At 39.4% G+C, this 20557-nt stretch overlaps 1 protein-coding gene across 6 annotated transcripts in view; it reads left to right on the top strand.

The window, feature by feature from the left end:
* GLIS3 (GLIS family zinc finger 3) overlaps nucleotides 1-20557 on the top strand; it is a 181666-nt gene that overhangs the window by 27683 nt on the left and 133426 nt on the right. For 5 of the 6 annotated variants that reach the window (XM_082783465.1, XM_082783467.1, XM_082783463.1 and 2 more), the window contains one exon: nucleotides 17786-17993. In XM_082783465.1, coding sequence (XP_082639591.1) covers nucleotides 17786-17993 — 208 coding nt within the window. Of the gene's footprint in view, nucleotides 1-5308; nucleotides 5356-17785; nucleotides 17994-20557 lie in introns of those variants that run through there. The other variant, XM_082783466.1, reaches the window with a different exon arrangement.

Here is a 20557-nt window from a genome sequence, read left to right as displayed (position 1 = left end):
GATTGTACTTAGAAGCAAAAGTTTACAGTCTAATGCCTGTGGGTTTCTTTCAAAAGATATTTGGCATTGCACAAAATGCTGAGGATTTCCAGATTTCAGCACCTAATTTTTGTCAAGAAAAATTGTAAAAGTGTCTAAGCACCTTGTCTTAGCTGACATCTTCAGAATGTCCCCAACAGTTGTTCAGGTATTTGAAGCTGGAAGGCACAGGATATGAGAGACAGGATAGAAAGACAGAAAAGATATATGCTTTCTGTCTGTTTATCTAGGAGACTAAGAAGGAGTTGTCTTGCATATTAGATGGGGTAGTATCAGTTGTTTTTTTGATCCTGAGGACAGTTAAGAAGATCTTCTAAAATAAAGGGTATCTAATCAGCATATATACCTAGTGCTTTGATACATCGATGGAACAAAAACAGATCTAATGATAGGGTCTTTGAGAGTTGCTGTAAGTTTTATGTGAAATTTGCTTGCTGGCTTACACTTGTCTGTGAATATCTACATTCCTGTAAGATAGTTATTGTTCTGGACTGCTTGCCTCATGTCCTAACTTTTGCCCCTCTTTGAAAATTGTATGGGATAGACCTTACAGTCTATCCCCATATCTGTGATGGGGAGCTGAAGTGCTATTGGAGCAACCCAGAAGACAGGTTGTATTTGAGGTCCTTCTTAGTCCTGGGGAAGGAGCAAGTTACTTCACACCTTTACATCCCACGCCACGTTTGGCTTGCTGCAAAATGGTGCTACTGTGTCAGGGTATCTTGGGCAAATAAATTCTCCCATACATCCAAGAAATACCCACTTGAAAAAAAAAAAACAGGGGAAGGAGTTGTGGTGGTTTAGTCCAAATAATTTATGGAAAGGGTGTGCATGAGGGAAAAGGATTGCCTGCAACCCTTAACTCAGTTGGCAGTGTTGACTGAACCTTCAGGATTCTGCTTTGCTTGGGTTTGTCAGGGAGAACTATCCATTCCAAAAAGCCCTCGCTGGTTAAAAATGCAAAAATGCAAAACAAACAAACAAAAAAATCCAACCCACATTATGTATCAATGTTTTAAAAGCAGAAATATTTAATAATTAATTTTAAAGTATTATTCAGAGAGAAAAGGAAAGTATTCCAGCTTGGGACTATTCAACCTGAAGAAGATAAGACTCTGGACTGGCCTTATTGCAGTTTAGTAATACTTAAAGAGGGCTTAAAAAAAAGATGGAGAACAACTTTTTGCTCAGTCAGAAAATTATCTGATAAGACAAGGGGAAAACAGTTTTAAGCTAAAAGAGGGTAGATTTAGATTAGAGGTTAGTTGGAGATTCTTCACTCGGAGGGTGGTGAGGCACTGGGACATGTTATTCAGACAGTCTATGGATGCCCCATCCCTGGAGGTGTTCAATACCATATTGGATGAAGTCCTGGGCAACCTGATCTAGTGGGTGGCATCCCTGCCCATAGCAGGAGGGTTGGAACTAGGTGATCTTTAGAGTCCCTTCCAACCCAAGCCATTCTATGATTCTAGTTCTTTCTGTTGCCTGATACCAATACAGCATCCTTAATTAAGTAACTAGTTACTTTTTTTCCTTAAAATACAATGTGAAAAGCCTTGTGAAATACTACAGCTATGTTATTTGACTGGAAAATTGATTTTTAACACCTATCCAACATTTAATGTTCCATTTCCTCATACATTTTAAAATAAAATCACCAAGAGAAAACTTTTTTTTTTTCTTTTTCCATATCTAATGTACTGGGTCTGGCCAGGATGGAGTTAAGTTTCCTCACAGCAGCCCATGTAGTGGTGTGTTTTACATTTGTGGCTAGACAGTGTTGATAACACATCGGTGTTTTGGCTCTTGCTGAGCAGTTCTTGCACAGTGTCAAGGTTGCCTCTCCTACCCACTGCCCCATGAAAAAAGTCCAGTAGGCTGGGGGTAGGCTGGGAGGGAATATTTCCAGGAGAGCTGATCCAAACTGACCAAAGGGATATTCCATGTCATATGGTGTCATGCTTGCAATAAAAGCTGAGAAAACGGGAGGATGCAGGAACGTTCGTCATGATGGCATTTGTCTTCCTTAATGACTGCAATGTGTACTGAGGCTCTGCTTCCCAGGAAGAGGCTGAACATCTGCCTGCTGATGGGAAGTATTAAATAAATCCCTTATTTTGCTTTGCTTCTGAGCACAGCTTTTGCTTTCCTTATAAACTGTTGTTGTCTTGGCCCAGGAGCTTTACCATCTTGCTTTCTTCCCCTGTGCTCTTAAGGAGGGGAAAGGATAGAATGGCTGGGTGGACATTCGGCAGTTCACATGTAGGCATTGAATACTCTGCCAACCCCAGGCTGCAAATACTTACTATTTCTTCATCCAGCCAGCCTGTGCAGATTTAGTTCTTTAATACTGTGTTAATGAGAAGAGCTAGTGGTGTCAGAGAAAAAAATGCTATAACTGTTTTTCTGATTATTGTCTTTTCTTTGATGATAAGTTTTTTAATTCTCTGTTGGGATGGGTTAGTCTTGTGCAGTCTTTTGGAAGTGGAACTGGCTTTGTTTTATGTCTTTAGTTTGCAGTGCACATCACAAGTACTTTAAAGCAGACTTTTTTTTTCTTTTTTCTTTTTTTTTTTTCCTTTTCTTTTTAATGAAATTTAACAAACAGTAAAATAGAATGTGGATTCTAGTAATAGTGAAATACAGCTATTTCTGCCTGTAAGATGTGCTAATTTATATACTAATCACATTAACATCGTGGAATCCTAATCCTTTATTCAATGAAAATAACAGCAGAAAAACACACCCTAATACTAAAGAAACACACAATAAATCATATGAAGAAGTGCAGCTGAATATCTGTGTATGACAGAAGTTTGAAAAATGACCTAAGCAGCTTTTATAGCTAGGTTTTACTTGTAAAAATGACTTCTGTACTTGGGAATTTAACTTCACTGAAAGTCAACAGGATTAAATCCTCAAAAATCATGTAATTGGTTTTGAGCATTTTGTTCTTACCTATATAGCCCATTCCCTCCATCAAGCTAACATTAAGATAAGTATCACTTGATTTTGTAGAAGTATGGAAGAAAGATGCACAGCTGGGATCACCAGCTTGTTAAAAAGATTTCACTGTCCATCAGGATATTTGTGTGGTTTTCTACCTTTTAACAAAGCTGCTTCAACTCAGAGCAAAGCACCTGTACACTTGCCTTGTATATGCCTGTGTCCATGAACACTTCTTTCCACCCCTCAGATTTGTTTGCAGGCACAAAGACACACCGGTGCATTGGTATGCCAGTATGGTTTCCTGAGTCTTTGCATCAGACCTGACTCAGTAGCCAGCTCGGGATGCCAACCCTGCAAACACAGCAGTCTCCTCTTCACAAAGTAATAGCTGTGGTTAAGATGTCATTCTCCATAAATCAGATTTGGCAAGGATGACGGCAAAGGGCAGGAGCTGGAGTTGTCTTTGCAGGACCTGAGCAATTTAAGTGGCCTTAATCCTCCCTCTTATTACGCTGGCTTTGTGGAAGATAGATGGACTCACTTTAACTAGAAGGAATGAGCTTTTTTTTCATCTTTTCTTTTTGGTCACAATAACAAAAGACCTGGGAAATTCCAATTAATTAGCACGCTTTGGGCTAATGAAAGAATAAAATTGAAAGAAAAATGTCTGAAGCTCTGAGAAGAGTGGAAGCATGTAGTGACAATAGAGATTTTAAATATTTGTGGCTGTTTGTATAATTTTCCCAGGCTTTGCCTCTCATTGCCTTGAAGGGATAAGAGTGGAAAGACAAGTATAAGGGTTTGTTTGGGTCATGATGTAATAACATATCAGCTTTTAAGAAATCTAAATAGGCTATAACATGAAGAATGGTGATAATGACCTCTTCTAAAAGTAAGTTTAAATAAGATTTTTAAAAAGAATCACTGTCATTTTATTATTGCAGTATACCTTACTGGCCATATATTTCTTAGAACAGGACTGGCTGTGAAAACAGTTGTACAAATTTCCAGAGAAGTCACGGTAATTATGCAGGTGGACTCTTGAGTAAATTCTCAGCCTACAAAATGTTTTTCTAAACTGCTCAGAGATAATCTTAAATTTTGAATTGAGAAAATGCAAATTGCATATAAGTAGGTGCACCTTTATAGTAGAGAATATTCAGTTAACCACAGAAGTCTCTTTTTATGAGTTACACTTGGCTATTGTCCTCTGTCTTTGCATCTCTTCGTTTCACTTGTCTTTATGCTTCCTTATGGACATGCCTTTCTGAGTTTCTGAACTTACGGACTTTAGACAAAACAGTCACAGCTACTGAATCCAAGGTGTGTTTGAGCTGATTGTCATGAAGGTGGAACAACCACAGATTTAGTGTGGTAACTTTTTTAATGATTAAAATACCATCCATCAAAACATTTTATTTTTCTTTCAAGTTCTTTGTTCAATAACAAAAAACAAACAAACAAACCAAAAAAAACACCTGCTTCTCTGTTGTGTGTTGTAGAATGAGATTTTCATAATGCTTAGAGATACTGCTAGTGTAGAAATTCAAACTTTGATAGTGTCTGATAGATGTGCTTGAAATGTATCTATCAGTTAACAAGATTATCACTTGAAAAGACAATTGTATTTTTACTGAAAAGTTTTTTGAGGTGGTAAAATGTATTGGTATTTAATGAAGCATGAAACTTTTAAATGAACCATGAAAGCAATAGTTAAACTAATTAGCTGAGTACAAAGCTTCTTAGAATACATACGTTATGTGGGCTGTATACTTGTTATTTCTGCCTAGTTAAACTGACAACTAGGATAAAGTTCTCACATTATCTTTTAGGAGAAACAACATTAAACAGTATCTTGTTTTTAACACAAGGAAAAAGAGAAAATTGCTTGTTTGTACTGCTCAGAAACTCAGGGAAAATGCAGTTTTAAAAAGTACGCTTTAGTTATCCTTGAACAATGGACTTAATCTGGGGAACAAAAACATACTGAATGCAACTGCAAGTCACTTACATTCCTGCTTGCATACTTCAAAAGCCCATTTCTTCAGTTCTTTCCATGTTAACATTTGCCACCTGTTCTTAAATATTATCACTATTCAACAAGTTGGCATTTGTTTTTCTTTTCTTCTGCTTGTGTATTTCAGTCTCTTGAAGGGGTAGTGAGATTTTCCTGAAAAGCAGGAGTGAAATAACTTGAGCTATCCATAAAGATCTAGAAAGAGATTCTCACATGGTATTGTGATTTAACATTGGACAAAGCCTTTACTGCATGCTTTTTTGCTGAACAGATGTCTCCTGCTGGATCATGAGATGCAATGACACTGATGTGTAATGGTGCTGAGTGACACCTGGCCTGTGCTGGAGGTAGGAAGTAACCTCTTGCATGCTCCCATGCAGCTGGTGGCAGGCTTTCCTAGGGGTAGGTTGTGATAATTCATTGGAGTTAGGGCAGTATACACCAGTGTACACTGTATACACTGAGTATACACTGAGTCTGTCCGCTTACTCTTAGTACTCTGCCAGATGGAGCTAGCTTCCCTGTGTATAAGTCGTTAGAGGAGGGAAAATATCTTCCCTTCTCCTGGAACCTGGATGGGTGCTGCCTCTCTATTCCTCTCTTTGCTCACTGCTGGTACAGCCAGGCAGACAGAAGTGAGTATAAAGTGTGCACAAGGAAGTATTAGACAGTGTTTACGCACAAGACCAAGCATAGCCCAATAAACACAGCAGCAAGAAATCAGAAGATACTGTGTGAACAAGGGATATAATACTATGCTGCCTTGCTTCAAAAATCTTTTTGGTAATGTTCTTCAAGTGCCCATGGTTACAGATAACAAAGCTCCTGTCTTATCTTTTCTGAAACACTAAGGATATGGAGATAGGAGAAAATATCTCATCTGAGCATCTTTTAATTAAAATTAGGGGGGAAAATACTTCAGGAATGTATTGAAAAAAATGCTAAGTATGTATTTTTAATGTGAAGAAATGCACAAAAGTGCTGTGAAGGTTCAACAGCATTACAAGAAAATTGTTGTGGGGAAAGAAGTGTTACAAGTTCCAGAATTATTTTCCTAAGGTATTATCTTAGTTGTCTGTTCTTTGATAGGGAGATATGTTGTTTCCCTTCTAGTTTAGTGCAAATGTTACAAAAGTTGAGTGCAAATTACTTATTTCCAAAAGTGATTCATCCAGGTAATGATTTCCTAATCCTGCTTTGCAGTTTTTTGGGTGGCTCACTGGTATATGGTAGTTCTGCATTGCAGACAGGTGATATCAGCAAAACAGTATTGCAACAATACTGATGGAATTGATCAGCTTTGTTTTGCAGTTGAGTACAGCACTGTTAAAGGGGCACAGTTTTTCTCTACAGAGTTTGTCTGGAGTCATACCATACATAGTGTATTGGGAAGTTTTAACAATAATTCTTTTTTTTTTTTTTTTTTTTTTTCCCTCAAGTTGTGCCTCTTGCAAGTCAGTTGATTAAAAAAAATAAACACAACAGTTTATGCTCTCATGCACATACATACATATGCTCTGTGTGTTCACTTAAGTCAGATTCAAACAATATTTTCCCAGTGGGAGTGGAACTCAAAGGTGCTACCTCTCATTCCATTGCTATTCTCTTCTCTTATTTTATTTTATTTTTTTAAATATCTGTGTATTTTTGTATTTCCTTTTGGTTATAATTGTAATTTTTATTGTTAATATTGTAATATATTGTATTTATTTGTCGGCCGGACCCTACCCGTAGGGAAGTCTGCTGTCTCCCTGGGGCCAGGGTCAGGGACGTTGCCAGGAAGCTTCCTAACCTGGTACGCCCCTCTGACTATTACCCCCTTTTGATAGTCCAGGCGGGCAGTGATAACATCGAAGAGAGAAGCCTCAAGGCTATCAAAAGGGACTTTAGGGGGCTGGGTCGGTTAGTGGATGGAGCGGGAGTGCAGGTGGTGTTTTCGTCCATCCCTATGGTGGCAGGGAGGAGTTCAGAGAGGACACGGAAAGCCCACCTGTTAAACACATGGCTCCGGGGCTGGTGCCAACGCAGAAATCTTGGGTTTTTTGATCATGGGGCACTTTACTCAGCACCTGGCCTGATGGCCGCAGACGGGTCCCTATCTTTTAGGGGAAAAAGGATCCTGGGCCAGGAACTGGCAGGGCTCATTGAGAGGGCTTTAAACTAGGTAGGAAGGGGGATGGGGCTGAGGCTAGCATTGTTGGGGCTGTGCCAGGGGGAACAATGGCAAGGCCGGAGGATAAGGCAATGGCCCAGCTGAAGTGCATCTACACCAATGCACGCAGCATGGGTAACAAACAGGAGGAGCTGGAAGCCATCGTGCGGCAGGCAGGCTACGACTTGGTTGCCATCACGGAGACGTGGTGGGACCAGTCTCATGACTGGAGTGCTGCAATGCCTGGCTATAAGCTCTATAGAAGGGACAGGCAGCATAGAAGGGGTGGTGGTGTGGCTCTCTATATTAGAGAGTCTTTCGAGGCTGTAGAACTCGAGGTTGGGAATGACAAGGTCGAGTCCCTTTGGGTTAGGATCGGCAGGGACAACAAGGCTAGTGTCCTGGTCGGGGTCTGCTATAGACCGCCGAACCAGGATGAGGAGACGGATGAGGAATTCTACAGGCAGCTGACAGAGGTTGCAAAATCATCAGCTCTTGTACTCGTGGGGGACTTCAACTTCCCTGACATATCCTGGAAGCACAACACAGCCCTGAGAAAGCAGTCTAGGAGGTTTCTGGAGAGCGTGGAAGATAGCTTCCTGACGCAGCTGGTTAGTGAGCCTACCAGGGGAGGTGCCCCGCTAGACCTTCTCTTCACAAACAGAGAAGGACTGGTGGAGGACGTGATCGTCGGGAGCTGTCTAGGGCAGAGTGACCACGCAATGGTGGAGTTCACTATTCTTGGCGAGGCCAGGAAGGGGACCAGTAAAACCGCTGTATTGGACTTTCGGAGGGCTGACTTTGAGCTGCTCAGGACACTGGTTGGTGGAGTCCCTTGGGAGGCGGTTCTGAAGGGCAGAGGGGTCCAGGAAGGCTGGGCGCTCTTCAAGAGGGAAGTCTTAATGGCGCAGGAACGGTCTGTTCCCACGTGCCCAAAGACGAGCTGGCGGGGAAGAAGACCGGCCTGGCTCAACAGAGAATTGTGGCTTGATCTTAGGAGGAAAAAGAGGGTTTATAAGCTTTGGAAAAGTGGGCAGGCCACTAAGGAGGACTTTAAAGAAGTAGCGAGGCTGTGCAGGGACAAAATTAGGAAGGCCAAAGCTCATCTGGAGCTCAATCTGGCTACTGCCGTTAAAGATAACAAAAAACGTTTCTATAAATACATCAACACAAAAAGGAGGACTAAGGAGAATCTCCATCCTTTACTGGATGCGGGGGGAAACTTAGTTACAAGAGATGAGGAAAAGGCGGAGGTGCTCAATGCCTTCTTTGCCTCAGTCTTTAGCGGCAATACCGGTTGTTCTCTGGATACTCAGTACCCTGAGCTGGTGGAAGGGGATGGGGAGCAGGATGTGGCCCTCATTATCCATGAAGAACTGGTTGGTGACCTACTACGGCACTTAGATGTGCACAAGTCGATGGGGCCAGATGGGATCCACCCAAGGGTACTGAGGGAACTGGCAGAGGAGCTGGCCAAGCCGCTGTCCATCATTTATCAACAGTCCTGGCTATCGGGGGAGGTCCCAATCGACTGGCGGCTAGCAAACGTGACGCCCATCTACAAGAAGGGCCGGAGGGCTGACCCAGGAAACTACAGGCCTGTCAGTTTGACCTCAGTGCCAGGAAAGCTCATGGAGCAGATCCTCCTGAGAGTCATCATGCAGCACTTGAAGGGGAAGCAGGCGATCAGGCCCAGTCAGCATGGCTTTATGAAAGGCAGGTCATGCCTGACGAACCTGATCTCCTTCTATGACAGAGTGACGCGCTGGGTGGATGAGGGAAAGGCTGTGGATGTGGTCTACCTTGACTTCAGCAAGGCTTTTGACACCGTCTCCCACAGCATTCTCCTCAAGAAACTGGCTGCTCTTGGCTTGGACTGGCGCACGCTTCGTTGGGTTAGAAACTGGCTGGATAGCCGGGCCCAAAGAGTCGTGGTGAATGGAGCCAAGTCCAGTTGGAGGCCAGTCACTAGTGGCGTCCCCCAGGGCTCGGTGCTGGGGCCGGTCCTCTTTAATATCTTCATCGATGATCTGGACGAGGGCATCGAGTGCACCCTCAGTAAGTTCGCAGATGACACCAAGTTAGGTGCGTGTGTCGATCTGCTTGAGGGTAGGAAAGCTCTGCAGGAGGATCTGGATAGGCTGGACCGATGGGCTGAGGTCAACTGCATGAAGTTTAACAAGGCCAAGTGCCGGGTCCTGCACCTGGGGCGCAATAACCCCAAGCAGAGCTACAGGCTGGGAGAGGAATGGTTGGAAAGCTGCCAGGCAGAGAAGGACCTGGGAGTGATGGTGGACAGTCGGCTGAATATGAGCCAGCAGTGTGCTCAGGTGGCCAAGAAGGCCAACGGCATCCTGGCTTGTATTAGGAACAGCGTGACCAGCAGGGCTAGGGAGGTGATCGTCCCCCTGTACTCAGCTCTGGTGAGGCCGCACCTCGAGTACTGTGTTCAGTTTTGGGCCCCTCGCTACAAGAAGGACATCGAGGTGCTTGAGCGGGTGCAGAGAAGGGCGACGAAGCTGGTGAGGGGCCTGGAGAACAAGTCCTACGAGGAGCGGCTGAGGGAGCTGGGCTTGTTCAGCCTGGAGAAGAGGAGGCTCAGGGGCGACCTTATCGCTCTTTTTAGGTACCTCAAGGGAGGCTGTAGCGAGGTGGGGGTTGGCCTGTTCTCCCACGTGCCTGGTGACAGGACGAGGGGGAATGGGTTTAAGTTGAGCCAGGGGAGTTTTAGGCTAGATGTTAGGAAGAACTTCTTCACTGAAAGGGTTGTGAGGCATTGGAACAGGCTGCCCAGGGAAGTGGTGGAGTCACCATCCTTGGAAGTCTTCAAAAGACGTTTAGATGTAGAGCTTAGGGATATGGTTTAGTGGAGGGCTGTTAGCGTTAGGTTGGAGGTTGGACTCGATGACCTTGAGGTCTCTTCCAACCTAGAAATTCTGTGATCTGTGATCTGTAATGATATTTTAAGGAGCTGGCAAATACTGAAATTGAGAATGTGAAACATTTTTTTTTTTACCATAAGATTAATTTACTAGCAAGATTATATATTGCATTATTTTACTTGTGGAGTTTCTCTTAATTCATACCAGTTATTTGAGTTATGTGGCTTGAACAATGTATTCATTTTACAGAAAGACAAACTAAATGGCCAGGCTAAGGTTTGTAGGTAGAAACATAACAGAAGCTGACAGGAGAAACTCACATCCCAGAGAAATGGTACATACCGTAGACCAAGGATGTAAAGGAATATGTTATCTGTACTAGAAGAGAACATACTGTACACTATCCTAACAATGACAAAAGGGGAAGCACATGTATGTAGAAAATCTCTCAAAGAAAAAAAAAAAAAAGAGAGAGAGAGAACAAAATAATAGACTTTCATCAAAAACAAATAAGGAGTTAATTACAACTTAAACATTTATATTTTAGTCTAGTTAAACATTTACTGGTTTGTGCAGTAGTTGACTGATAACTTCCTATTTTTATGCAAAATAAGCAAACAAATCAGCTCTCAAACATACTTTTTAATAAACGGGTGACCTTCCTTTTATAAATTAAACTGATAGTTTATAATGAAATATTACAAATGTCTTCAGATCTAACTGAAAATCAGTTTTACAGTACATGTTTTCTTCTGGAACTTCCCTGAACCTAACAGTTTCATAATATGGTCTTAGTTTAGTCATTAAAAGACCACTGTTTTCATTTGTTTAAATTCAGTGGTTAAAGTGTTCCATAGAAATAGATGATCTCATTGCTGTCTGCTTCAAACCAGCTAAGTTAATTACCTGCAAGGTATTGTTTTCACCAGTCAGTTCTGGATAATTTTTTACCCTGGTTCCACTTGAAGGGAGACATTGTTTTTTATTGTGCTTTGTCAGTCTCTTTTGTCTCACAGTAGAGCTGCTGAAAGTACATGCTTGATTACTTCATACAATGAATGGCAAATAGCATTGGAAATTAGTGCAAACTAATTTACCAAGTGCATTCTGATAGTAAAGAAAATGCCTTTCCAAGACTGAAAGCATGGAGAGCTTTCACAGTACATGCATAATATTTTCTCATAATACAATGTGGTCATACAATTCTGTTTAGTGCATTTCCTCCAGATTATTTTTCATGATTGCAAAGATTAAGTCTCTGCAAACAGTTACAAACATGGGAATTGCCAATACCAGTCAGATTAATGGTCTGTCTAACCTACTGTTCAGAGTGGACGCTGCCGGAGGTTTTGGAGGAAATGGCTTACTAACAAGGCATTGGTAGTATGTGCTAAGTGTTAAAAAAATCATGAGCTAAGATCAAGACCATAAGGCTAGAAACAGTGAGTTCCTTTTTTTGTTTTGTTTTGTTTTGTTTTGTTTTGTTTTTTTCAAATGTGGGGTAGTGTTGTTGTATTTGTATTAACTTACTGGTTTATGGTCTTCAGGACCTCAACTTTCGAATTTTCTAACTGCAAAATTAATTTTTTTAAAGAAAAAATTCATTTTTTTAAAAGAAAATAAAGGTCAAGACTGTCTGATATGTAGTGTCAGTGTGGGTTGTGAAACTTACATATTTCACAAGACTTCCAATAAAAATCATACTTTGGCAACTTTTTGAACCTTAGTGTAGTAATTTCGTTGTACCCTGAAGAATTGCAGATTGCATCCCATATACAAGTTGCTCATTCCTAACATAATTTTGAATGAATTTTGTGTAGTTAAACTATGAGCCTCAAAATCTACCAAAATGACTTGGGTCCAGAAGATGCTATGGGTGTAAAATAAGCCCAGGTTCCCAAATAGATGGTACCAGTGTGAAGAAGAAGCCAGGACTCCCAAAAAGACTCTGGTTGACCCTGTGCTAATAAAAGCAAATAGCAATCTCCCCCTAGTCTTTTAGTCTTTTTTTTTTTTTTTTTTTTTTTCTTTGAAGCTGCAGTTCAACTCACTTGCCTTCTAAAGAGGGTTTCAGGGGATCTCAGATCCACAGCTCTGTGGCTGGTGTCTCTTTCCCTAGGTAGGTGACATGCAGTAGTGCTTTTTAAACAATGGACAAGTGGCTGTTGTGTTCAAGGACACAGGGAAAAAGTTATAGCTCTCTAATAGTTATTAATAATGTGACTGAAACTCATGGAAGGAAAGGCTGAAAGAAATTGGCATCCCCAAGGAGAGAGGAATGGAGCTATTTCTCATCTGGAAAGTTTTCTATGAGATGCTTGGAGTGTGTTCAGTCAGCAGTTACTGTGAAGTCCCTCCAACCAAGGTACCACCAACCTTACAGATATGGTGGCATGCTGCAAGGATGGTTCTGCAACATGTTGAAGATTCACCATGCTATCGAAAAACACGAGATTTGGTTCAGAAGGACTTTGATGGCTTACATCTAGTCTACGTGAAGTACAAATTGACACAGTCTTACTGATTGCTTTGGCCCATCTATCGTCTTAATATTTATTGTCTTACAGTATGCTGTTGTGGGTGTATGTTTCTTTCCTGCTCTTAGTGAATGCAGAATCCACACAAACAAGACTGGAACCCTATTAAAAGGGAAACACTAAAACTGACCATTTCCAAAGCTCTAACTACTGCACAACCAACAGACAGAAAAACCTTTAGGGAAATTACGTTTGGTCTTTTGTTACAGTTCTTTCATTTCAAGTTGACACTCTAACAGTAACAACAGGATAGATTTTCAGATAACCTTAATAGCTTTTTTTTTTTTTTTAAATTTATATTGATTAATTCAATTATTGAATAATTTAATGATCTAAAAGATGACTTAATTTGATCTCATGTTATGTATTTGGTATGTTGTGTGTTTCAGAACACTGAACATCTAAAACTGGTTTTAGAATAATACTATAGAACAGCTTGGGTTGGAAGGGACCCTTAAAGCTCATCTGTTCCAACCCTCCTGCCATGGGTGGGGACATCTTTCACTAGATCAGGTTTCCCAAAACCCCGGTCAGTGCAGCTTTGAACACTCCAGTGACGGAGCATCCACAACTTCTCTTGTTAACCTGTTCTAGCATCTTGCCGCCCTCATCATGAAAAATTTCTTCCCTATATCCAATCTTATTCAACCCTCTTTCAGTTTAAAGCTGTTACCCTCTGTCCCGTCACTACAAGTGTTGGTAAAAAGTATCTCTCCATCTTTCTTCTAAGCCCCCATTTTATATATGAAAGGCCACAATAATGTCTCCCCAGAATCTTCTTTCCTGCAGGCTGAACAACCCTAACTTCTCAGCCTCTCTTCATAAGATAAGTGCTCTAGCCTTCTGATAATTTTTGTGGCAGTTCTCTGAACCCTCTCTAACAGGTTCATGTTTTTCTTATGCTGGGGACCCTAGAACTGTATGCCATACTGCAGATTGGGTCTCATGAGAGCAGAATAGAGGATAATCACCTCCCTTTACCTGCTGGCCATGCTTCTTTTTTGCTGATGTACGTTTTTGTCTTATTGTCATTTATACGTGGGAAACATAATTTGCAATTACGAAAGTTAGATACAGGAATTTCATAGTATAACCTGAGATACTCTGTAGAATTAACTAGTTTCTACACTTGGCTCAGGGAAGTAGACAAAGAAATTGCTGTTATTCAGTCAATATCTGATAAAAGAAAATGTGTTTACATGGAAACTTTCCTTTCCAAAAATGAAAATGTCTCCAGAAAGCACAACAGTGATATGAACTAAGAGAATTCCATTCTACCTAAATTAAAGTAGTTATATTTTTCTGTATTCTTTGAACATTCTTCAGAAGTTTGCGGTGAAATATTTTTCCATGTCAAGAATGAGTGAAGCTTACCTATTAACTAACTATAAAGAATAAATAGGGAAAATAGGTAAGCCAAGGAATGAGGAAGTGAATGGATTAAAATATTTCCATAAAATATTTTTAATGTTTATACTTGTTAGCTATTACAGTTAGATATTGATAAAGAGCAGTTTTTATTTGTGTATAATATGTTTATTTGGAATAAATGACGTGCTAAGCACCTGCAGCTCTTCCTGTTATCCAGCTCAGGACTGATTCTATTTTACAATACTCTTGCCTTTATTAAGCTATCTCCTGATTTAAATCTTTGCATATAAGGAAATAAATTGATTCTTATTTATAATACTGGTTCCATGTATTTTTCTCAGAAGCTTCAGTGTCATTCAAACCCCACCAATGCCCTCCAAAGAGGTTCCCATTTTTCTCAGCTGATGTGGATTCAAGATATTCCTGGTGCCTGTCCTTCCACTGAAATGAACTTTTTAGATTTCAGGTTAAAGACATGGCAAACTTCGACTGACAGCTCCTCTGGCTCTGTGGGTATATCATGCCAAATGTTAATCCAGGACAGAGTCATTCTGCCTGGTCAGAGTTATTCAACACCTTTGAGCACATTTTCTGACAGTTTGCCTTTCACCGGCAGGATTGGGCTAGCTCAAGTGTCAATGTTGCATCCCTTTAACTTTATGCTGGTCAGATGTGAGCTCTACTCCAGCAACAGGATCAAAGCCAGCATATACTTCCTATCTTGTGTTCTAACTTAGCTCAACACTCAAGCCTGACTCAGATCAAACTAATACTTCTTGGTGACCTTCAGGACACAGATGAGGTATTAATGGTGGGCTTTAGACACACATATCTCTGTGAAACAGTTGATAAAATGTTATGACTTTGCTTTCCATAGCAGTAGTCTTTCACTTTGTAGTCTCTTTCAATGGTGTGAGCTGATGATAGATGCTTTTCTCTCTTTTCCCTTTAATTGGAAGAATTGTCATTTTTCCCCATGACAACAAATGTTTGTGAATGATATAAAGAAGAAAACTTTTTGCTTCTCAATCAGAGAAATGCACAAAGAAATGTTTATCAGAGCCAGAGTCTTACACTGCTTTTGTCTGTCATCCCAATAATAAAGTCTCTCCTAAGTACTTTTTTTTCTTTTCTTTCAGTAACTGGTGAACAATGAGGGTGCTATTTATGCTCTGATAATAAGAGAAAAACTTCTAATTGCAAGGTGAAAAGGGTTGTATTGAGTATGCAATTTCTATTGTAACAGTAATGGTTTGTCACTACTGCATTTTGGTTTTCATTTTGAGGATTTCTTTTCTGACATCTATGTTCCAAGGAGGAACATACCCTATGTTCAATTTTGTATAAACAACAATCTAATTTTATGATTGCAGGCTGTCATTTGAACCAAATAGATGACATATGGCCTGTCCCTAAATAAAAATTTGGCAAGTGCATAGGCCTTCATTTCATGGATATGATGAGTAAGATATTATGGTTACCACTGAAATTTGTTGAGGTGGCTTTTATGTGAAGGGCATTATGTTGTTATCCAGGGAAGAATCAGTATATATTTCTTTCTTTTTTTTTTGTGTTTCAGAATTGTTTTTTTGCAGTGCTAATTAGTAGTTTAACATCTTATGAAGCTGTTAATATATATAGGCTTTACAAGCTTCACAACTGTGTTTCAGTGTCAAAAACAGCCAGATTTCTTATGTTAGTATAGTATAGCATGCTTCCCTGCCTTTTGTTTGCTTTGCTGCAGAAAGCCTTTGGTTTTACATGATAAATGTACCTTTAAAAAAAACAGCTGACTGCACATCTGTAGTATGCACACATATATAAGCATATTATGTAGTGTTACGTAACTTATGTGAAGTGAATGTGTCATGTAAATATTTCATTCCTGTTCATCTCATCCTTTTGCTAGAGGAGTAGTATTCATATTACTGCTGGGAACAGCTTACGTTTTTTGTATAATAATTTTGCTGGGTGTTTCCATTTTAGCACCCTGTAACATAGTGGAAGCAACTACTGAGTAGCATACTGATTCAGCTGTAGTGAGTTAAAAAGGCAAAATACTGCACAGGAAAGAAAACAAAATGACTTTTTCTTATTCTGTCAATCTAATTAGACATCTATGAGGAAATCACAAAGTAATCCCATAGTGTTTAAAAGCTGCTTTTTTGATACCCCAAATGGAGTTAATTGCAGTACAAGGAATTCTTCTTATATGTTTGCCCTTGGAAATGTCCAGTCCTTCTAGTTACATTTTATGTTGGGTTAGTAACTATTGTCTTCATTTCTTATCCTTGATTTTTCAACTAGATGCTATATTCTTCACTTATATTTCTGAATAGTAGCAATGAGTAAGTTATATTTATTAAAGGGCTGACATATTTCATCCCAAAGACTACATTTTGGTGGTATTTCATATAATCAACTTGTAAAATCTATACATGAGTTGGATCACCCATATACAGCAATTTGGATCGCAGTAGACTGAGGATCACATATGTACTCCTGATAAATACATGTATATGTCAGATATTACTAGTTATTACTAGTTAGTCAAAGGGAAGAAGAGTTTGAGAAAAAGGTTCTGACCTCTGAAACAGATCTCTTTTTTGTTTATTTGTTTGTTTGCTTTTTAGAAAATCTATCATTTGAAGTTCCTAGGATGAATTACAGATTTTTAAGATAATCCTGTCTCCTTCCTGTGACTGTGAGGGTCATGAATGCCTTAATATACTTCTTTGTGGAGTTCTCAACCCATTTGAACAGTCTTGTGACAAAAATGAGTGAGTTGTGCAACCAAGTCAAAAGTAGATTCATTTCAGAAAAAGATTTAAACTCTTGAAGTGCTTACAGTATTTGTCCTGGTACTGCTAATCCTGCTTTGAGAAGTAGTCCAAACACAGGGAAGCTGCTAGAAATGTGAACAATCTAATTATGTATTTCCAACTGTGATGAGAATTTGGTAGACATCCAGTAACTTCCATATCATGACCTATTTTAACTTCTACATATTGGTGTCTTTTAATGTAGGGGATCTTGTAGACTACCTAAATCAAGACACAGAGTACACAGAGCATTTTGCAGTTAGTCCTACTTGCCATCTACCTCTGTAATCATCCTTTGCTATTGTCTTAACAGCCATCAGCTTTGAGTCATGGCTGCAGTTACTATGAACATACTGTGGCCTTTCAAAGTCCAGAATGCTACTTTACTCAACCCAACTCAAATTCCTCTCCTCAGGCCTCTGAGGAATGTTGGATCCCAGCTATAACTCTCTCCTGCGAGAAAAACGTGTGTGCTTTGCCACAGCAGACCTACTGTAAGGGAAACAGTTGGAATGCATGCTTGCAGTCCCCATGCTTTTCTGGACAGCTGGTGGTAGAAGTGATGGAATGGCTTTCAGTGCTTTGTAGCTGTGGGATTTGGTACAACTCAAGGCATGGTGGTGTTCCTCCAGCCTCCTTGGGTTCTCTCTTCCTTTCTGCAGAGAATGCTGTAGTTATGACTTGGCTATCCCTCAGCTGAGGACTGCTCTTGCACCAAGTCTTCAAATAGTTTTTTTCTGATGTTTATCCATGATGTCTGGTCTTTAGCCCATGTACTTCAGCATGTCTGAAACATGCATAATTTATTAAATCCCCTTTAGAACATTCCTTTTTGTATTTGGAGAAGTTTGCAAACTCCTTGTGTTGATCCTCTGTTTCATTATCCTCTGAAGATGCTCAATTCCAGTTACTTCTGTTGCACAAAACAATATACGTTCTGTGGCTTCCTCATGGGTTCATGGACGGGAGATGAATATACACCTGCCTTTTTTTTTTTTTTTTTTTTTTTTTAGGAAGCCTTGGTTATGGATCCCAGTCTAAGTCCAATGGAAAAGGCAGCTGCAACAACCTAGTAGTCACCAGCAGTCCCATGACAGTTCAGCGCCTAGGACCTGTTTCACCTCCTGCTAATCAAGTTTCAACAGCATGCAACCAGATCAGCCCTACCCTACAGAGGTCTATGGATGCTTCCAGCCTGAGTGTTCCTTCATCAGATACAAGGTCCTGAGTTAGCTTTTTTCTTTTCAGTACTTAATAAAGAGGCCTTTTCAATTCTCTTGCCATTTAAATGCAACCTTTCTGATAATTACAATGGTCTAAATGATGCTTTGTTATGCCATGACAAATTTAATTTGATATAATTTAATTCATGTCAGCTGTAATCACAGTGGTATAGATCATTCATATCAAGGGTAAAATGTAGCTAGAAATTTTCTATGCTTGATAGGGTTTTTTCTGTTCTATAAAGATTTTTAGAATCACTTAGCCATATTTTTGCACAGAAAAAAATAAACCAGGAACAGGAAATGCCGGAAATAGTCCAAATGTGACATCTTCATGGGTAGTTATGTGTTTTAAGTGTAATAGTACTAAGAATATTATGCTGGTGCCTGGCAAGTAATAATGTCAGACAAAAAAAAAAATCACAATGCTTTGCTAATGCTTCTCGCTCCTTATCAACTGCTATTTCTTTCAAATTGTTTAAATGGTTAACACAAGTTAATAAGATCAATTGTTCCCTATCTGCAATGAGCTAGCAGTTAACTGCATCTGTTAGGCTTTTCTATTTTAAACTGTTCCAGTAACTTTTGAGATTATAGCTATGAGCAGTATAGAAAAACATGAATGAAGGGAAAACAGTTGTTTAGACAACCTCCATACAGGTGCAGTAAGCACATCCCTGGATGTTAGTTAAGCACAGTGTGTAAAAATATTACAGCATATTACGTGGGAAGGTACATACCCACTTCTGTAGACGTGGCTTGTGCAATAATTGCCTACTCAGCTGAAATGTAACCATTTCTATTCACAAAAGGCCACAAGAGCCTTTACTCTCTAAACAATTTACATTTTACTACATCACCTTATTGCAAGACAAGGAACCATCTTGAAATAATTAAAACTGCTATTATGTCAATGGAAGAAAATCTTGCGATAGTCTGCTACAAGATAGTTTGGGACATGTTGGACTTGGTGATTCTTATGGGTCCCCTTCAGCTCAGGATATTCTGTTCTGTTCTATTTCTGTTGCTTCACTTGTGAAAACTAAGTTCTTTAGGACAATTTATAAGATTAATTATGCTACCTATATAAACATGTCAGGGAAAACCATTCGCTGCTAAACTGGTGACAAAGGACAAATCCAGAGACATGCCTTTGTGACAGAGTAGAAACAATAGAATGAAAATATCATTAGGCAATTATTACCTATTTAACAAGTCTTAGGTATACCTGTAGGGTTTGTTATTTTTATGCGAACGTATGGTTGCGTGTACTATGTCAGTACTGTGTTATACATTTTTGTTTTTATTTAAAATAAACATTTACTAAGGGTGATCTGAAGTTGAAACTGGCAGAATCCAACCTGTAGTGTTCCTAGAGTGTCTTTTAATGATTTATCAATGAAGACTTTATAAAATCAGTTTGTTACCCAAAGAATGTCCATCTCAGCAATTTTCCCCTCAATTTAGAGCAGAACGAGTTTCAAGTTATATTTTAATTAACAGATTGTGGAGACACTCTTATTTTATTTTATTATTTTATTTTATTTTATTTTATTTTATTTTATTTTATTTTATTTTATTTTATTTTATTTTATTTTATTTTATTTTATTTTATTTTATTTTATTTTATTATTTTTTATTGCTTCAGCATTAAACTGAATTTGCCTAAAGTAGTTGTCCAAGTTAACTTCATAAACCTTCATGAGCTGAGTGACTGCCTCCTCTTCATTGTGGCTTTTAGGACGCAACATGAACTGTATTCTGACAGTTCAATCCAGAACAGCTTGTTGGCTGAATTGACCCAGACTAAAATGTCTTATATTGATTTTTACTGATGTGGGGTGTAAAGTTGGCTAAACCACAGTTTTCCTGCAGACATCATCAAATTTTGGGATATAGACCAAGAGAAATAAAACCTTTCTCCCAACTTCTCTGAGAGTTTCCCAAAAAACTTTTCAGAGGAGTCAGTTATGCTGCTTAAAACCAAATATAATACTGCCACTTACTGAGATGCAATTGAAAGAAGGACCTAGGAAAGAAAAAAGTGTTCTTGGCTAGTAAAACAAAAGAGCAGGCAGAAAGGTTGGGAAACATAGTTTTCAGTCTTCTGTATTTTTGTCTAAGATTATGAGTTATACTTGACACTGTGACCTGCGTACACGGAGGCAGAATAGAGTGACAGCTGGAATATCTTCTAAATATTCATAAAAATCTGGTCCAAACTCACAGCTGGTTTAGATTAAAGTAAGCAAGCATGCCAATTAATTGCATCTGAGAATCTGGCATGGTGTTATAGTTGGTCCTTCATTTTCATATTAAGTAAATTTATTTTTCCCCAGAAAACTTCTTAGTCATGGTGTGGGCTGGGTTTTAATGATTTTTTCTCTGTTTTGATAGCTGGAATCTTTGTTACTTTTGAATGTAGAGGCTTAAGTGAAAACTAAACTTCTTCAGATTATCTGGCTCTTACTTATTATCTATGTTAAATACTTGTTGAACTTTTAAAATCCTTTGAAATGCAGTTTCTCTCCAGCTTCACTGACAGGTGTGTTCCTTTGTGTT

The sequence above is a fragment of the Aythya marila genome (assembly GCF_965140915.1).
Source record: "Aythya marila genome assembly, chromosome: Z".
Lineage (NCBI taxonomy): Eukaryota > Metazoa > Chordata > Aves > Anseriformes > Anatidae > Aythya > Aythya marila.
This window is presented reverse-complemented; position numbering and strand designations above follow the sequence as displayed.